General features: G+C 37.6%; 2 protein-coding genes across 2 annotated transcripts; one reads left to right on the forward strand and one right to left on the reverse strand.

The window, feature by feature from the left end:
- Window positions 1–4593: 4593 nt before the first annotated feature.
- LOC122309366 (uncharacterized protein At1g66480-like) lies at window positions 4594–7174 on the forward strand. The gene is made up of 2 exons (XM_043122838.1): window positions 4594–5334; window positions 6894–7174. Exons 1-2 carry the CDS (start codon window positions 4690–4692, stop codon window positions 6954–6956), a joined length of 708 nt encoding a protein of 235 aa, XP_042978772.1. The 5' UTR covers window positions 4594–4689; the 3' UTR covers window positions 6957–7174.
- A 2116-nt stretch (window positions 7175–9290) lies between these two features.
- LOC122311889 (putative 1-phosphatidylinositol-3-phosphate 5-kinase FAB1C) lies at window positions 9291–18078 on the reverse strand. The gene is made up of 11 exons (XM_043126654.1): window positions 16391–18078; window positions 15181–15978; window positions 14918–15071; window positions 14411–14755; window positions 13483–14214; window positions 13032–13363; window positions 12812–12938; window positions 12512–12676; window positions 10837–12375; window positions 10444–10710; window positions 9291–9747 (listed from the first exon to the last, which is right to left on the reverse strand). The coding sequence occupies exons 1-11, from the start codon at window positions 16981–16983 to the stop codon at window positions 9493–9495; spliced, it is 5307 nt and encodes a 1768-aa protein (XP_042982588.1). The 5' UTR covers window positions 16984–18078; the 3' UTR covers window positions 9291–9492.
- Between the last annotated feature and the right edge of the window lie 504 nt (window positions 18079–18582).

The raw sequence follows: 18582 nt of genomic DNA on the forward strand, positions 1-18582 counted from the left end.
CAGGAGAGAATATCTCATTAAAGTCTATTCCCTCTCTTTGAGTGAAACCTTTAGCCACTAATCTTGCCTTAAACCTAGTCCCTTCTACCCTTGGTATGCCTTCTTTCCTTTTAAAGATCCACTTGGATCCAACCAACTTAACCCCAGCAGGCTTTGTAACTAAATCCCAAGTTTTATTTTTATTTAAAGACTCCATTTCTTCTTGCATAGCAAGTATCCACTTAGTGGCATCCTGGCTTGCAATGGCCTCTTTATAAGTCCTTGGTTCTTGATAAATGACCTCATCAGCAATAGTCAAAGCAAAGGCAGTAAGCTCTGCATGACCATACCTAATGAGAGATCTTATAGTCCTTTTTTTCCTGTCTCTTACTAACATGTAAGAGTCAGGACCTGGTTTATCTAAGTCCTCTGAAATTGGGTCCTCAGAGTTACTGACTTCCCCAGTATTACTATCAGTTGAGGTTTTTCCTCTCTCTACCTCAACCTGTACATTTCCCTCTGTGTTTCCAAGTCTTTGTTCTATTTCTGTATTCTGTACCTGAGCCATTTGAGATTCATTAAAGATCACATCCCTGCTAATTATACATTTATTTCTACCAGGTTTGTCTATCCATAACTTATACCCCTTCACTCCCTCAGGGTATCCCACGAAAATGCATTTTAGTGCCTTAGGGTCTAACTTATCAGTTTTTGAATGTGCATAGGCTGTACACCCAAAAATTCTAAGGTAATCATACCTGGGAGGTTTCCTAGTCCACATTTCTTATGGTGTTTTAAAGTCTATGGCAGAAGATAGACACCTATTAATTAAATGGACAGCTGTGGCGGCAGCTTTAGCCCAGAATGTTTTAGGTAACCCAGCATTTGACAACATACATCTTACCCTCTCTAGAATGGTCCTGTTCATCATTTCAGCTAGACCATTCTGTTGAGGTGTTTCTCTAACAGTTTTGTGTCTTAGAATCCCTTCTTTTTGACAGAAATTATTAAACTCTGTTGACAGAAACTCTAACCCATTATCAGTTCTTAAGATTTTTAATTTCCTGTCTACCTGTTTTTCAACTAAGGATTTCCATTCCTTAAACTTTCCAAAAGTGTCACTCTTATGTTTAAGTATGTAAATCCACACATTTCTAGAGTAATCATCAATGATGGAGAGAAAATAATTCCCTCCACCATGAGAACTTACTCTAGAAGGTTCCCAAAGGTCAGCATGTACATAATCTAGAGTCTGAGTAGTCAGATGAGTTGCCCTTTTAAAACTAACCCTTTTAGCCTTTCCATAGACACAGTCTTCACAGAAAGGTAGATTGTCTAGGTCTGCCTTTTTCAGCAGACCCTATTTCTTAAGTTCTAAAAGCCCTCTTTGACTAACATGTCCTAACCTCCTGTGCCATAGCACAGATTTTTTCTCAACTTCATTATGTACAGGGGATGCTTCCCCTACAGTTGTTTTGCCAACTAAGGTGTAAAGGTCATTCTTTATAACCCCTTTCATAATTGTAAGTGAACCTTTAGTGATTCTAAGGGCCCCTGATTCAGACTTAAAAGAATAACCTGAGTTATCAAGCATACCAAGAGAAATTAAATTTCTCTTTAGGTCAGGTATAAATCTGACCTTCCTTAAAAGTCTCTCCATACCATCATGTAGTTTTAGTCTTACACACCCAATACCCATGATTTTACAGGATTTATTATTCCCTAGAATTACATGCCCACCATCCAATTCAGAAAAGTTTTCAAACCAGTCCCTATTAGGACACATGTGGAAAGAACAACCTGAATCTAATATCCACTCACTTTCATGGCCTATATCAAATATATTTAGTACCTCAACACTATCATACCCATCTAACACCACTGCTGCATCCCCTTCATCTTTGTTCTTGTATCCTATCTTAGTTTTTCTATCAGAACAATCTCTCTTGAAATGTCCTTCTTTGTGACACAGAAAACATTTTAACTGTTTTCCTTTAGACTTAGACCTATATTTCTTGTTTTCTGTTTTTCCTTTCTTGCCTCTCTTTTCTGGTCTTCCCCTAATAGACAAACCCTCGCCATGTTCTTGTTTGGTATTTTCTTGATTTTGTAATTATCTAGCATGAAGTACAGATTGCACTTCATCTAGAGATATTGCATCTATACCATACATCATGGTCTCCTTAAGGTTCCAGTATGAGGAGTCCAAAGAACTCAATAAGAGGATTGCTTGATCCTCATCATCCACCTTAATATCTATATTAGCTAGGTCTAATATAATCTTATTAAAGGTATCCAGATGTTCTCCTATCAAAGTTCCAGAAGACATCTTAAAAGTATATAGCCTAGTCTTTTTATATAATCTGTTTGCTAGGGATTTTGTCATATAGAGATGTTCAAGCTTTAACCAGATACCAGCAGCAGTTTCTTCACTAGCTACTTCCCTTAATACCTTGTCTCCTAGGGAAAGGATCAGAGCACTATGGGCCTTTTGGAGAATGTCCCTTTGGACATTCACCTTCCCTTCCTCTTTCGAGGAAGAGCCCATTTTATCACTGGTGAGGGCATCCTGCAAGCCCTGTTGGACTAGCAGAGCCCTCATCTTAATCCTCCACAAACCAAAATCGTTTTCCCCCGTGAACTTCTCAACATCAAATTTCGTGGTCCCCATAGAACTTGAGCTCGTGATAGCACTTGTTATGATTCAAATCCAAATATACAATATAATCTCAAGGATCCCCAATACAGAAATCCAATCCAGTTTTTCAATATGACAATATATATAGAGATTTAAAACAGAAACTAAACCAAGAATCTCAATATGATAAGATACTGATCAAAGTCGAAACTCAGTTGAGATTTACAGAAGATAAGGTAATAAGATCAAGATAACATGATGACAAGATAAGCAAACAAACAAGAAAATATGCACGGAAATAAGAAAGAAGAAGATACAAACAGAGATTACGTGGTTCGGCCCTAATGGCCTACATCCACGGCAGGAACAGCCTCAGAGATCATTCTTTATTGATGAATCTGTAAAGCCAAAGTTTCAGAGTACAAGATGAACCAATGTCAAGCCAAGAAAAGCCACAAGATTGGCTTTTCTTCTTCCTCGACAAAACCCTAACTCTCCCTTTCAGATTCACTCCCAAAATCACCCTGACGGCCACAATACACAAAAGCCCTCTCTCTCGGTTAACCCTAACACAGACAAGCAGGTATTTATATGAAGCATAGATTACATCAAGGATTAATCAGACGGCTCTTCTTCCCTTCCTCATTTACTTGATATGGCACCGTATAGAAACATGTGCTCTGCACGTGTTTGCATCACTTCATTTTAACCATAAATGCTGTTGCTTCAAAGCCACCGAAAACAGTTTAATTTCTGCATGGATCAGTTAGTAACAGAGTGAAATATAAAAGATTGACACAAATATCACAATAAATATATCTAATGGCCTCCCCAAAAAATATTACACTCTCTACATGTTCTTTAAAATTTTCTAAGATCTCAATATATTTAGAAATGTCTTTCTCCAATTTTTTTCCTAGAGTTATGAAATTTTGTATAATTTCTATATATTATTTATTTTCAAGGATGTGGCCTCACCAAAATTAAATTAAAACTAAATTTAGGAAAAATAATAAACTTATTAGTATATATGGATCTCCATTTTTTTTTTTTTTTGGGTTATATAATATAAGACTTCTTAATATGGAATTCAAAGTGAAAATATAAGAAAAATAATTTAAAGTCAATAATTTACATGAAAAATAATTGAGAGATTTTATCTTTTAGACTTCATTGAGTAAAAAAAATTTATTTGAAGTCTCAGTTATAACATTATATGCTTAATGTGATACGGAAATATCTAGATTTTGTATGAAACTTGATAAACTAGCTTACAAACTAGAATTAAAGATGACATTTTAAAAGATCACTTGATAGTTTCTAAAAATAAAATAAATTTTAAACACTTCATTATAAAAATAATAATTGTTTTTATAATATTATTCAATGAAATATTATCATCATAAATTTGAAACATATATTAAGTTGTGATTTTTAGAATTTTATTAATTCAATGTATGTGTAGCAAATTATTAAGATCTAATTATATATATAGTTATATTTTATATTTTTAAGTTTCTTTTTATATTAAATAAACGTATCATACAATAGAAAAGTTTGACCCTTCCTCGTAAAAGTTCTTGGTTCCGGCATTGAAAAATGTTGAAACCCCTCCGTGATCATCGCTAAGAATTATAGTCACGAAGAAGGAAACAAGTATGACTATGTAGTTATATATCATCTTCCCCCACAGATCACGGGCTTTTTTTTCTTTAGAAGAGGAGATATGAACGTTGCTGACATTACTATAGACGGCACAGCCTTATTGAAAGATAGGGGTAAAAAAAAAAAAAACAAGTTTGGTTTAGTCGTTTAAGTAGATTGAAAGCTTACATCTTGTCTTTGTCAAAACTGAGAGCCGATTTTCAAAACTTGCCTTCTTTGTTTGACCAATGACTCCCGACAAATAACTACCAATAAAACATTGTCTTTTTCTTTCCCACCCACCCTCGATTTTCTTTTTATCAGCCTTATCAACCAAGGAGATCGAGCTACCTCGCTTTTGTTTTCATTTCATACTCATAGAGCTAAAGAAGTCATTATTGGCTCTACTGAGAAAGATACTAGGCTCCATGGGCAACAGCTTGGGATCTAAGAAAACCGCGAAGGTCATTAAAATTAACGGTGAGACATTGAAGTTGAAGACACCGGTACAAGCTGGGGAAGTTGTGAAAGACTACCCAGGTCATGTTTTGTTGGATTCCGAGGCTGTCAAGCATTACGGCATTCGAGCAAAGCCTTTGGAACCGCACCAGCTGCTGGAGCCAAGGAGGCTCTATTTCCTAGTAGAGTTGCCGCAGCCTCCAAAAGAGACAGTTCCGAGAAGAGTTCGGTCGGGGATAAACATGAGCGCAAAGGACCGGTTGGAGAGCTTAATGCTGTCTCGAAGGTCGGTTTCTGACCTGTCCATCATGAAACCGACAAGCATTGCGCTCGAGGAGTCCAAAGAAGGGTCACAGAATGGAGCAGTGAGGTTGAAAATGAGGCTTCCGAAAGCAGAAGTGGAGAAGTTGATGAGGGAAAGCAAAGACGAGGCAGAGGCAGCTGAGAAGATTATGAATCTTTGTAGGGCGAGCAACGGCGATATTAAAGGTGGGCGTGAAGTTTCACCGAAGGGGAACGAGGCAGATCGAGAGATCATGGCCTTGGAGCGGAAACCGCGTTGGGAAGCTCGTGGCCACGGAAGAGTTGGAAGAAATACCATGAAAGGGCGTGAGGTATCTTTTCTATAAGCTAGACAATTTGATCCAGTTCTCCTGCATGTTCACCTTGACATTTTTTCCTTGTTTGTGCATGAACAAGTACTTGATTAATTGAGCCTTGGTTTCAAAAAAACTACTTTAGATACATGCGCAATTTGCTATGTTTTTTTTATGAGAAATGCTACACATTATCCTACACCAGACACTTTATATATTAAAATATTATTTTTTATTTTATTTTATTCTTATTAAACTAACTAAATTATTCTATTTATCATCCACACACTACATATTTATTATAAAAAAATAAAAAAAATTAAAATAAATATGGTATGTGAAATGTGAGGATGATAAGAAGATTTTTCTTTTTTTTCTTCAACTATATATTGCAGCTTCATGTTTTGGGGTTTGGGAGTATTGGCTTTGATCATGACTTCCAGCAACAATTCATCGAAACTACCGAACAAAGTTCTTTAAGAATTAACTCCGTCAAATTTTAATTTAAAGTAAATATCCTCTAAGTACTCATGTCAGTTCTCCATAATTTAACTAGCCATGCATGCATGCATATATCTCGTTATGATCAATATTTTTCTGCATAGAACATATATTGTGAGCTCGTTTAGATTTAAAAATGTGTTTTATTTAATCTCATCTCATCTCATTTCATCATTACAATTTTTCTAAATTCATACATAAAATATAATAAATAATTGAACTTTTTTTAATTTTAATTTTTATTTAAAACCAACTTATCTGATTTAAACGAGACATTAATTAGCAATATTATTCCCAAGTTGCCATAATTAAGTGCCATTAATTGCTGACCCGTGACATGAGGTAGGTATATATGGTTCTAATTAATTAATTGGAATCTTGCCATGCAGTTCGACCAATTAAGTGCCATTCTGGCCTGCATGTTAATATAATTAGTCAAACCGCCATAATAGTAGTAATTCTCCAATATTTATCAACGAAGTTTAAATCGACAACAGAGAAGAACAAAAGTTCAAGTTTACTTACTTTCTATAAATTCTTTCACACCAACACATGACGTGATCATTTGCGTAACCTCTAGTTTGTACGTCCAGTTTGACAATTTCTAAGGAGTAAACGAGCAAGAACGAGCTTAAGTATTCCAGAGTATATACATATTTATCGCTTGTACGTATGTGAATTCAATCCGGCTAAGAAGAAAAACATGGCCACCGCTTACCACATGCGGGCGTGGACTTATTGTACCTGTGTATTAGAAGGCAGAAGCCGTTTGAACACGACATACATTCACATTTAGTACCTCACCATTCAAAACAAGCAAGATCACGACGGCTTGACTGATCGATTTATTCTGTTTCTTTGGCCGTTCTTTTGGAATACTTGAAACCAGATGCTAATATTAATACACGTTAAATAACAATTCCTGTGTTTGTGTGGAATTTTCTTCCTAATGAAATATATATCATGAACGCATGATCGATCTGTGGATATATATATATATCAAAGCAAATGGCAGAAATTAACTTGACTGATCACTGATTCTGAATTAATTTGTTCGATCTGTTCTGGATTTGCAGAAGCGAGTGAGTTTCATGCCAATCAATGAAGGAGAGATTCAAATAGCTGTGGCAGCTTCTTAATAGTAAGCCATGAAGAGAGAATAGATCATGGCCTATATTGCTCCAACCAGATGATCAGGGGATAGTACTACGTACCTAACCAAAGACTTGGTGTGGTGTGTGATAGTTATGTAAATGAAACAAGTTGTTGGATGCTGAAATAAGACCATAATTGAAGTCATGATGATATTATATATTAATATTATGTAGAATTAAATATTACTTTTGCAAAAACTATATATAGAAGGACTCTAATTGCTTAACTAACTTTTCATTTTATTCTTAGGTCTAGCTTCTTAGGAAGGATACCTACTCACAGACTCACAGCCATAGCTTGGATAATTAGAGTACTGGAGATGAAATGGTAACAGAAAACATGATTTACATATATAGTAACATTTCATAGACCAAAATCAACCGGAAAATATAACAGGGAAAAACACACTCTGTATAGAGTATATGAACGAAGTGTAAAATCCACTTATATAATAATTCCAAATATTTTGCATTTAAAGGATGCAGGGAACAATAGCTAGCTAGTGAATAAGGTTCTAATAATATATGTATGTATATAAATATATAATATAACCAATATTTCATGTCTCCCCACCAGATTAGAACTTGCTTCAGAATCTCGAGATGCAAGGCAAAACAAAAAGATAAAAAAATGGAAATTAATCGAGGTCATGTCAAATCTGCATGTATTGTATATATTTCTTTAACTTCTGACAAAAAAGCTTCTTATAGAATCAAACCAACGATTAGAAATGCTTGGAAACATGGTTGAAGTGTGTGTGTGTGTGTGTGTGTATATATATATATATATATTTATATATATACGTATGTATGTTAATATGCAGTCGAATTAAGCATAATAGAAGACAAAAGTACTTCATCTGCCAGTAAGTCCTAAGTCAAAATTAAGAGTCATATTGTTCCCTTATAAGAATATACGATGTAAAAGGAGGAATATTAAGTACATAGTTTATCAATAATAATAATAACTCAAACAGTTATATTATTCCCTTATAAGAATATGATATAAAGGGAGGAATATTAACCATTAAGTGCATAGTGTATCAATAATAATTATAATTATTAACGATATGTTTCAGACACCGAGTATTGGCCTCAATTACCTGCAACATAAAGAAGGTGAGAGCTCGGTATTGAAGGGTTACCTCCGATGTCTAGGTTAATTTTCTATTCTCTTGGAGAGAATTTTAGTAAGCAAAAGAACGTAAGTCCCGAATTTTTACCTGTCAACCTGGTGCCCAGCCTTTAGACTACTTGTCGAGATGGTACTCTGCGTCCGGTGTCAGGTGCTCTTGTCTTCTGTATCGTCGTTGTCTTTAATATGTTATGGCCTCACCAGGTCACGCCCTTGTGGCAGGTATGTGGATGCGGCCACCTTCCATGGGCTTTCTCAGAGATAGAAGGTCTTGCCGTGATCTTTGTCCACATCCCGTATCCGATCCTTAAATGCTGCGTGGCCCTGTTATGATCGACAGGCATTTGCAAGGTGGTGTTTGGGTTGGCGGCGTCCTATTTTTCCACATCGTCCAATTCTCGTGCAAGTGGCCCTTCTCCTTAGGCAACTCATGGGCCGACCGGGCTGCTGACCAATAATGGGCCTCTAGGATAAGCTCGACCCAGCCTGGGAGGGGGGCAAATATCCCTTCCAGTTGGGCTCAGCCGGATCGGGGACACAAACATCCCTTTCAATAATAATAAACTCTTCCAGGCAGGCATCAAAGTTGTATTCAACGGGAACAATCAACTGTCCTGTATTAATTCAAAGATAGGCCAATTTCCTAGAAATAAGAATACGTGACTGGAACATGGGCATAAGATGGACTAGAAATGAAGTTTCAGCGCAAATATTTCTGCTTTAAAGCAACGAACTCGTGTAGAAACCGTCAAACACAACTTCAGCACTATGAAAAAGATCATGTGCAAAGTTCGAGCTCTTACAGGTGCTTCTTTTGATCTCCACATTTCTCTCATATATCATTAATACTTTACACTTATGGAACCCAGACCATGTACGCTACATGTGAATGAATAAAAGGATGTGTTCATGTAAACACACACACGTAGAACAAGGTTGGAGTTGTTGAGTTGGATGTTGCTTTTGAAGAAGGGGCCGTTTAAGTTAGTTTCATATTTTTTTCCTTTTTATGATAAAGTTATTATAACAGCTCCCCTTTCCTATAAGACAAAAACCATAAATAGATAAGAGGGAAGCATTACATTTTAGTTCTTGAACGATAAACTTTAGTTTTCCTATAAATATTTTTAAAAAAGGTATATGATTTATATCTAATTAAAAAGGGACATTTTCTGACGCAGAAGTAGCCATGAATAGCCAACTCTTCTTTACTCTTCGTGTTAAAACCACCTCTGGTTTGGGTTATTTGTCCCAATATACAAAATCTTTGAATGAAAAAAAATTGATATGGAGGGATATTACTTTCCATTCATCTGCAATTACAATCCCCCCGTTCGTTTATTGGTGAGCAGATAACTTATGGAGTACGAAAGATAGACAAAATCTTCAAGAAGACCATTGATCAGGTACAGTGAGAAAATAGGTAGTCATTGCCTTTCGGAACCTTTTCTTGTACTCTTTGGGGGAAATAATGGTAGGTGAAGCATTTTTCGGACCACCAAGAATCCCAGATGCCTTTACCCATGTCTCCAAATGCTTGTCCCAAGTATACTGTCTCATGAAGTCAATGATCCCTAAAACCAACTCTTTGCGCTCATCATCCACCCCAACCAGCAGTGAATAGTCCATAACATCCACGGACTGCAGAAACATGAGAAATAGTGAATAATCGCATTTAAAAGGGTCAATCACAGCAGAATTTCAAACCCATTTTCCTATTTTTTGGAATTCAAGCTAACTCCACCCTTAGTTTTGGTAAATTTAGAGTTAACCTCCCCCCTGTATATGAATTGACAATGGTCTCACCACAGACTTTGTACTGGCATTATCTTTAGCGGGTTTAACCTCCTTCCATAATAACTGAAATACTTAATTGCATTTTGAGGGGATTTTAATATTATTTGTTATCTCAATGATTTTTTGATAGGTAATTTATTATCTCAATGATTCGTGCAAGATCGTCTATTATTTTTCACATCACTTAATTTGTATAAGGATGTGACATTGTCCAAGCTACATAGGATGTCACTTGTCAGGAAGTAGAAACCTTTTTTTGATAAGCAAGCAAGGTTTCTAAAATCTAAAGAACAAGTTTCAGAAACTTAGGGAGGTCAACATACGCTACACCCACAATAAAATCACCCATGAAAAACAATAAAATATTTTGCTCTAATTTGTAAGCGAGGACCCATAATCGTTGCTCTAAAGTATTTAAAAGCTGAAATTTAGAACCTTGATGCATTCATAGCAATGAGAGAGAGAGAGAGAGAGGGAGAGAGAGAGAGAGAGAGAGAGAGAGAGAGAGAGAGAGAGAGAGAGAGAGAGAGAGAGACTTACTGCCAAAAATGATGTATCATTCCAGATGGCTCTTTCTAGGCTCCTCTTTGCCTTACTTCCAAGAAATATGGGTTTGGTACGCAATGTTTCCAACAAATTCATATCTAGTAGTACTTTGTTTGTTCCTGTTGTATCTGGATTATAACGGGATCGTGCCGAGCCCTTGAGATCATAGACCCTTGAGATATTCCTTTTGAAAAAGAGGTTCTCCATCACCATCAAATCCATTTTTGTTTCCTTGCCACCTTTCAGGTGTTTAACAGAGACCTGCCATCAAATACTAGAATTACAATTGCCAGAAAGTGTACTTCAATGCAAAATACACCCAGATTTACCACCAATCCACGTGCAGGGACACACAAACACCAACCAATAAATGGAGTGAGGCCTAACCTGATAAATACCGAGAATTTTGGCAAGGCAAGTTGGGCTTCCTGAGATAAGAGAATCAGTCAAATATTTAAAATACTCGGGTGCAAAATCCTCGAAGGAATCCAACTCAGTTTTTGTAACTTGTTTTATGATGAATCTTTCATCCAATGACTTAGCAAAATATACATTGCTTTTTCCCCCTTGTGCACTCCATCTCTGGCAGCGGTTCAAGGATCGCACAAAATCAACTCCACTAGGGCAGCATCTTTTCCTAAGAGAGTCAAACTGTTTCGCAAAATAACAAGTGACTGAAAACTTTGCTTTACCTCCAGCAGTTGATGACTCATCCTCAAAAGTAATCGTGAAATGTGGAGATCTTTTGGGATCCTTAAAAAGGGTACCCACAGATGATGAGGAATCTTCAGATCCATAACTACCATAATGGACATAATCGAACTCCAAAGAGCCAAAAGATTGCCAGGCAGAAATGGTGGAAGCTGAAGAATCTTCTCTACTGATATCATGTGGACTCCAGCTTCCCTCATGCTCATTCAATTTATCAGCAATCCAGTCATCATGCTCCTTTGAAATAAGGGCATATGAAATTATGCTGGTGGGTTCATTGTCATAAACCGCAATAACAATATCACTGCAGCCAGTTTGGGAAAGCAGCAATCGAGCTCCCTCAGCAATATGAGATGCAGAGGAAAGAAATGATGGTGTGTAACTCGTAATTAAATTTAATTTCTGTATCTCCTGTGGCAGAATTTGGGGGTAGGTTCTAATTACATTGGGAACAGGATCTCTCACCATACTCCTGTAATCTCCAGAAGCATGGAAAGATTTAAGATTCGACAAATGCAATGGGGAGGGAGGCAATCCTTTTAGGATTCTGTCTTGCACTCTTAATGCAGAATCAAAAGAATGAACTCTCTTAGGCAACATAAGCCTTCTAAAAGGAGGATTATCATTCTGACCAACCAGCCTTACAGATCCAGGTCGTAATCCATCTACTTGTGATGTATGAAGCGGTTCAGCTTTCATTGCAATTTGACTAGTCCCTGTCCAAGCAGAATCTATTCTCTCAGATAGGGTAGATTCATTGGGAGAGAAGCTTTCAATGGGAATCTTATTTACATTAACTTCTACATCTGAATGTATTTCCTCCTCTCTGTTATGATGACATGAGGTTAACATGGAGTCATCAGCAACACAGGGTTCAAAGGACAGGAAACTAGGCTTCTGCTCTGACTGCAAATCATTTCCGGGGGACTCCTGTAATCTTGAAGATTCAGACTTATTCCCTTCATGCCCAAAGTCAAGCTTGCCATGCTTAAAAGATGATTTTCTTTTCATCTCTTTCAGCTGGGCGTAAGACACATCCCCTTGGGGGACCTTAGAAATAGAACATTTTTTTAGTAAAGCATCCAATGAATAAAGCCGCCGATCCCAGACATGTGAACCAACTAAAAGAGAGCGTTTCAAGTGATTCAGTTCCAGAATGTCTATAGCCGTCCAGTCTGGCCGTGAAATCCCCATGATAGCCGGCTGTAGCAAATACTATTATAAAGGAGACTAATTAGAAGCAGAACAATTTATTTATAAAATCAAAGTAAGAAATTACACTACATGGTCTTTACATGGTTTTGTGGACTGAGAAACCTACTACAAAAAAGATTCATGCAGTGGCACATACATTGTAATCATTTCTTTCCTTTTTGAGCAGGCCGTTTAGCTCAACGATGCAGTCCTGTAGCTCACGTTTCTCTGACCATTCACTTCCAAAAGATTTACATTTTTCTTCCAAGCTATCAAGTACATCAGATATCTCTGCATACAAGGTTTCCATTTTACCGACAAGCTGTAGCAAAAGGCAGTAGGTTAATAAGATGGTGATTCCAAGAAACTGTAAAAGCTAGCATGTTAGATCTATGTTTACTTATTTGCATCAGTTCTACCAATCATGTCAATGGCAATTTAAGATTCTTAAAAGCACCTCTGCTGCCTCTTTTCTCATCCACTCATGTTGAGTATGACCGTTGAAGTCAAGCACTGATGGTGGCAAATGGACAGAGAGAATATCAATGGGGGAATACCGGAAAAATGCAACCATGCTCCCAAACCTGTTAAATAAAAATTTTCAACTTTCAACATCTCACCAACATGATATTCAACAATTGAAAACTTGACAATGAATGCCAAATCAGAGCATATACCCATAGTAACGGAGACAGTCCCTTTGCAATGAATGACCACAGGGCGCGACACGATTAGCAGTTGCATGGTTCGAAAAGCTAAGTTCTAAGAACTTTCCAAAAGAAAGTCCCCAGGCAGCATCCGACATAACAACTCTACGGGTTGCTGGTGGAACTCCATCTACATCAGGACACCTCAGGCATCGATGCCACATCCATATCTTGCCATCCTGTTCCCCAGGTAGCTTTAAAGAGGAGAGGCATCTAACATTGATCGTAAGATTTCCTTGTTGATGGGTGTAACATAGGACATGGGCCTCAGCTGGCTCTTTACATGATTGACAGCTAGATGTCTGGCAACAACAAGTTCTATTAACTAAATTCCATTTGATAACCAAGAGTTACAGGAAATAGTCCTAATATCGTAAATAATTAAAAGAAAGTGAGATCAGAGGAACCCCAAAAGTGTTACCTGATTAAAAAGGTTGTCACGAAGATATCTCCCTAGAGGCTTATCAAAACAGCCATAGAACTTTATGCGCTGGAGCCGAGAGCGTTCACATACAATTCCTTTCAGCACACAGTGGCTTGAAAATGATACCAATATGCTCTGGTGAGTTTCAGTGGCTGAAAAGTATTCACTGGAGACTTCATTTTCATCCGCCCTTGAAGACTTTGTCAATTCATTCATCTCCCCAAATTGTAGTTCTGACTGGGAAAAACTCCTCAGAACAGAAGGAATTGGAGTGGGCCCTTTTAGTTCTGTTGACTGATGTGATGTGCACGACTCCAAAACCTCACTAGATGCTAAATCATCATAGCATACATCAGATGGGGCATTTCTGACCCTACAGTTCATGGAACTAGTAGACAAAGGATGAACAGAATCAAGATGAGCAGACAATGACTCCAGTCCTTCAAGATCCAGACTGAGACTCACAATTTCTGCATCTTGGACTGATGGCTCAGCCACAGCTTGGCTACCGGTTGAAGCAAGAGAATTAGGGACTACGGAAATAACAGGATCAGCCATTGCTCTCCCTGGTACAGCAATTGAGGGTTGAAGTGACATTTTAGGCAGACTAGCACCCTCATCAGCAAGAAAGGATGTCTCAAGAGATAGATGATAGGCTGCAAACACTGCATATTGAACAACATGTTTAACTTTCTTTAGCTCATCACGGCATGTGCCCTTAAGCAAGACCTACAAACAACCACAAAAATAGGATAAGAAACAGAACCAAGTCTTTTCATTGTCAGACTAAACCAGTACATAGGATAACTGATCGTGAGATAATTACCAATATAAGTTAGGCAGGTGGAAATAGTGGGAGATAATCTCAATCCATTAAACAGAGATTAAAAAAGAACTATTCTATTTTATAAATAGAAAGCATTACCGTGGAACCTAAACGCCTTGGACAGCCTTCAAAAAACATCAATGTTTTAGATGGTTTTTTGTGGAACTGGTTTGCAGTCTCATGCTCCTCAGACACTCTCTCTGTCCGGAACAGTTCACATTGTCCCACCCGAGCTGTAGAAATACTATCAATGGATTGAGTAATAAGAGCACCAGTACACAGGGCTATACGCTCTAGTAACGGCCTCTTAACATTCAGCACTAAAGAGATTTCCTTTGCGAGCAGATAGTCTTGGGCATATGAAGATACACTTTTTTCTACTAGTAGAACATTTGGTCGAAGAGCCTCAATCTTTGAAATAATCATCTTGAAATGATCATTTTCCTGCCAAGAAAAAATCAATGCTTAGAAGTTCATCCTTAAGAAATGAATGACACTGAATAATTTTTTTTAATCAGTAAATAAGATTTTATTGATCGTAGGAATACACAAAAGCCCAAGTACATGGGCTGAATAAGTTAAAAGTTCAGTACATTAAAAGAGAACCTGCTCTAGTAACGTATCAAAAGATGCCAACTGGTTATGAACTTTCTGATATTCGAGTGCTCCTCCTAAAAGAAGCAATCTAGGATTTTTGTATTGTGAGGTCATGCGCTTGTGCTTTATATTTTTCGTACAAACTACTCCCTTTATGAGGGCGCTGCACAGAACAAATCCACAACTTAAAGATGAATGACATGGACCTGAACAAGAAAAGATCCGAACTATTTATAAAAAGGAGTGTCTGTAAAACCTAAAACACATCATACCTCTCACTTGGACTTCCTGACGCAATGCACTTAACCTTTACATAAGCACCAGGATCCATGCTGCCTCCTCGGCTAGTATCTGGTTTAACAAAATTTGCTGCTTGCCATGCTATTGTTGTAACTATGTCAAGCCAATCCTCAACACCATTCTCTTTGCCCACTTTAATACCCTCCCCCTGTAAGAGCTGGGACACAAGAGCCCTAAAATGCCCTTGTACCACAGCTCTAAGTGGTTCCTTATTACCCTCATTCTGTTTCTCCTTAGCTGGAAACATACAAGAAAGGCTGCTACTGGATGAGAACATCGCACCGGAGTCCCCAATATCATCATCTTCATCATCATATGAAAAAAAATTACTCTCCCCCTCATCATTTTCATCATCAGGAGGTGGGGGAAACCAGATATGACCACTGTTCTCAAAATCCAATGGCCGTTGAGACTTCTTGTACTGGTTTCTAAAAACTGACAAGTCATCGGAGCAATCATCATTGTTATATGGATCCTCAGAACCTAAATCAGGCTTTCCCAAAATAGCCATTGTTTCTTGATCAAAGGGAACATCATTCTGAGAAATAGGGCTTCCCTCTTGCCCCTGCTGTACAGAATGCCCAACTCTATTAGAAGTAAAATTAATCCTAGAGGGGCTGTCTAACGGACTAGATCCCACTGACCTAAAACTGTAAAACTCATTTCTAGCACTAAGACTACTCAAATCTGTGTCTGAGTTTTCATGACAATATTCACTGGATGGGATGAAAAATTGCTTTCCAGAATCCTCTGCCTCGTCTTCATCACTCCTACATTAGCAAATAGAGATTTATTGACACGTTGAAAAATTTACAAATGGGGAACCAAACAAAAAAGGAGGAAATACATTACAGCATGGGATTTTTTTGGCACATAAGAAAATTGTACATCAAAATTTAAGCTCAAAGACGTCAACACACCAGTTGATCATAAACATCAGAAATGTCAAACAAACTAATAAAGAAGCTAACATCCCGGGTACTCAAAAAGTACAATTATCTTTGTCAGTGCTCACTAATAAAGCAAACAACAATTCAAACTTACTTCCACTGAAGGTAAAACGTCAAAAATGTGGTATATCTCTAGGCAGTTTGTTGATACTTTGAAGTGGAATAATGAGAGAAATGTATAAATAAACTCTCTGAAGTGTAGAAAACCATGAACTATAGAAAAAGAGATTACCTGCAGGGAGAGTGACGAACAGATACAGGAGATGGGTGACCACTAAAAGAGGTCATGCGCCTGCGGGCCATTGCATGTGGAGAATACCCATATTCCCTGGTTTCAAAATAGTGAGCAAGGTGATCACTTCGAATCGATTCTCTATTCATGGAACAACCGATTCTTTCACCATCAAAACAAGACGGAGATGGTGGTTCCGGGCTTTCTCGAGGGCTTTCTTGGGGAGACGCAGAAGGATGCACTTTTTCACTAGACTTCCTCCCGCCTTCACGCCTTACACTAACATCAGAACAGAACCTGCAGCACTTGATAGTCCCCTCACCACCCTCAGCCTTACTCTTGAAACTATACGATTCAAAAACCGACAAGTCATAACCACGAATACATTTCCCACACATCCCCCTGCCACAGCTTTGGCAATGGTATCTATGAGAAATCCCAGCAAGATTTGTATTGCACTCACAACACATTTTGCAAGTGTTATCAGACATTTCAAATTCCCCGGACAAATATAGTTTATCGCTTGCTACCCAAGATACCCAAGATCTAACCTTCTTTATTAGATCTAGTAGTGAACTATCAGGTACTCCCATAGAATGTAATGACCCAATGAAAATCGTATAACTCCTCTTCCTTCTTCTTGATCTAAATTTAGAAACTATACTTCACAACATTGAACATAACATAATATCGCTAACCTCAGACCCAATCACCCCAACACTTCCTTATAGAAATATTTTGAAAAGAAAATTAACAAAAGTGAAAATTTGATAAACCCCCCACAATAAAAATGGTGGGTGATTCGGATGTGTTTTTTAGAATTTTTTTTTTTAACAAAAACAAAAACCCTTACAACTGACTCTGATATTTCTTTTCTTTTCTTTTCTTTTCTTTTTCCTCCCTTTTTCGATCTTCCGAAATGGGCTTAAAACTAGAAACAGAGCTTAAATCCTCCAAGAATCACAAAATACATTGGAGGAGGAAATCCACAACAACCTAACACCAAAAAAGCCCAAAGATTGCACAAATCTAATAATATTTTGTACAACAACAACATCAAAGAAACAAGAAATCCTTTTGATTAAATTAGCAACACAGAACAAACAGCAACCAGAAGCCGAAGCAGAAGACCGCAAAACCCTAAAAAGAATACCCCTCAACACCTAACCGATTCCAGAGTCGTCAAGAATGCATCCGGCGACCGATTCGAGCATCACAACAGTGACACACCCCAAGTATATCCCTCCACCATCAAGAAAAGACACAGACTCGCACAAGTCATAGATCAAAACAAGAAACAAGAAAGAAAGTAAGAAAGAAGAAGAATCAAATACTGGGGAGGATGAGAATGAGAATGAAAAGAAGGAGAAGAACGAGAACGGACAAGTTTCCCTTTTCCCCGGAGAAAACAACTCGCATCTGAACGAACAAGGTCACCCGCAACAATACTCCTTGCTTCTTCTTCTCCTCTTCCTTACTAACCAACACCATCTTTTTTCCGCTTTTCCTTTCCTTCACCTTTTTCTTTCCTTTCCCTCTCCTCCACCTTACTAATTATATTAATATAAAAATACACAGCCAACCCAGTAATGATTTCCAAAGAGCTTTTTTATTCTAACGAGCGTTTCCAAAGAGAGCACTCCACTTCCCCTTTTTTTCCTCTCTGTCTCTTCCCTTACGCATTAACTGCATATGATTCCTTTCCGATTTGCTGTAAAATATCAACTTTTTGTTTTTTTTTTTTTTTCCTTGTCTCAGACTCATCTATCGTTCAAACTTTACTTCGAGCAGAGTCAGCAACGATAGGTGGGATTTTCCGCCTACAAACACGCGTGATTACGGCGTGTGTAATACACGCTACGTTGACAAATCTGGATCCTGGTCTCGCTGTGGTGGGTCAGTGTCGGGTTTTTACGGGTTGATTTGATTATAGCCCGAAATACTGACCAAGTCTTCAAGTCTTTAAACCGTCTCTCGAGAATTCTAATTTCTAGTCCGATTCCTAGATTTCGTTTGGTTGACCCCCGAATCGGATATATTGGATTTACAAAACAAGCAACATCACCTATGGGCTATGGAAATTCTTTTTAATTCAATTAATATAATTCTATATATAATATAAAAATAACTATTTAAAATCATTCACGATTATGACTAGATTTATGATAATATCTTATTATCATTTTACAAAC

Source organism: Carya illinoinensis, chromosome 5 (assembly GCF_018687715.1).
Source record: "Carya illinoinensis cultivar Pawnee chromosome 5, C.illinoinensisPawnee_v1, whole genome shotgun sequence".
Taxonomy (NCBI): Eukaryota; Viridiplantae; Streptophyta; class Magnoliopsida; order Fagales; family Juglandaceae; genus Carya; species Carya illinoinensis.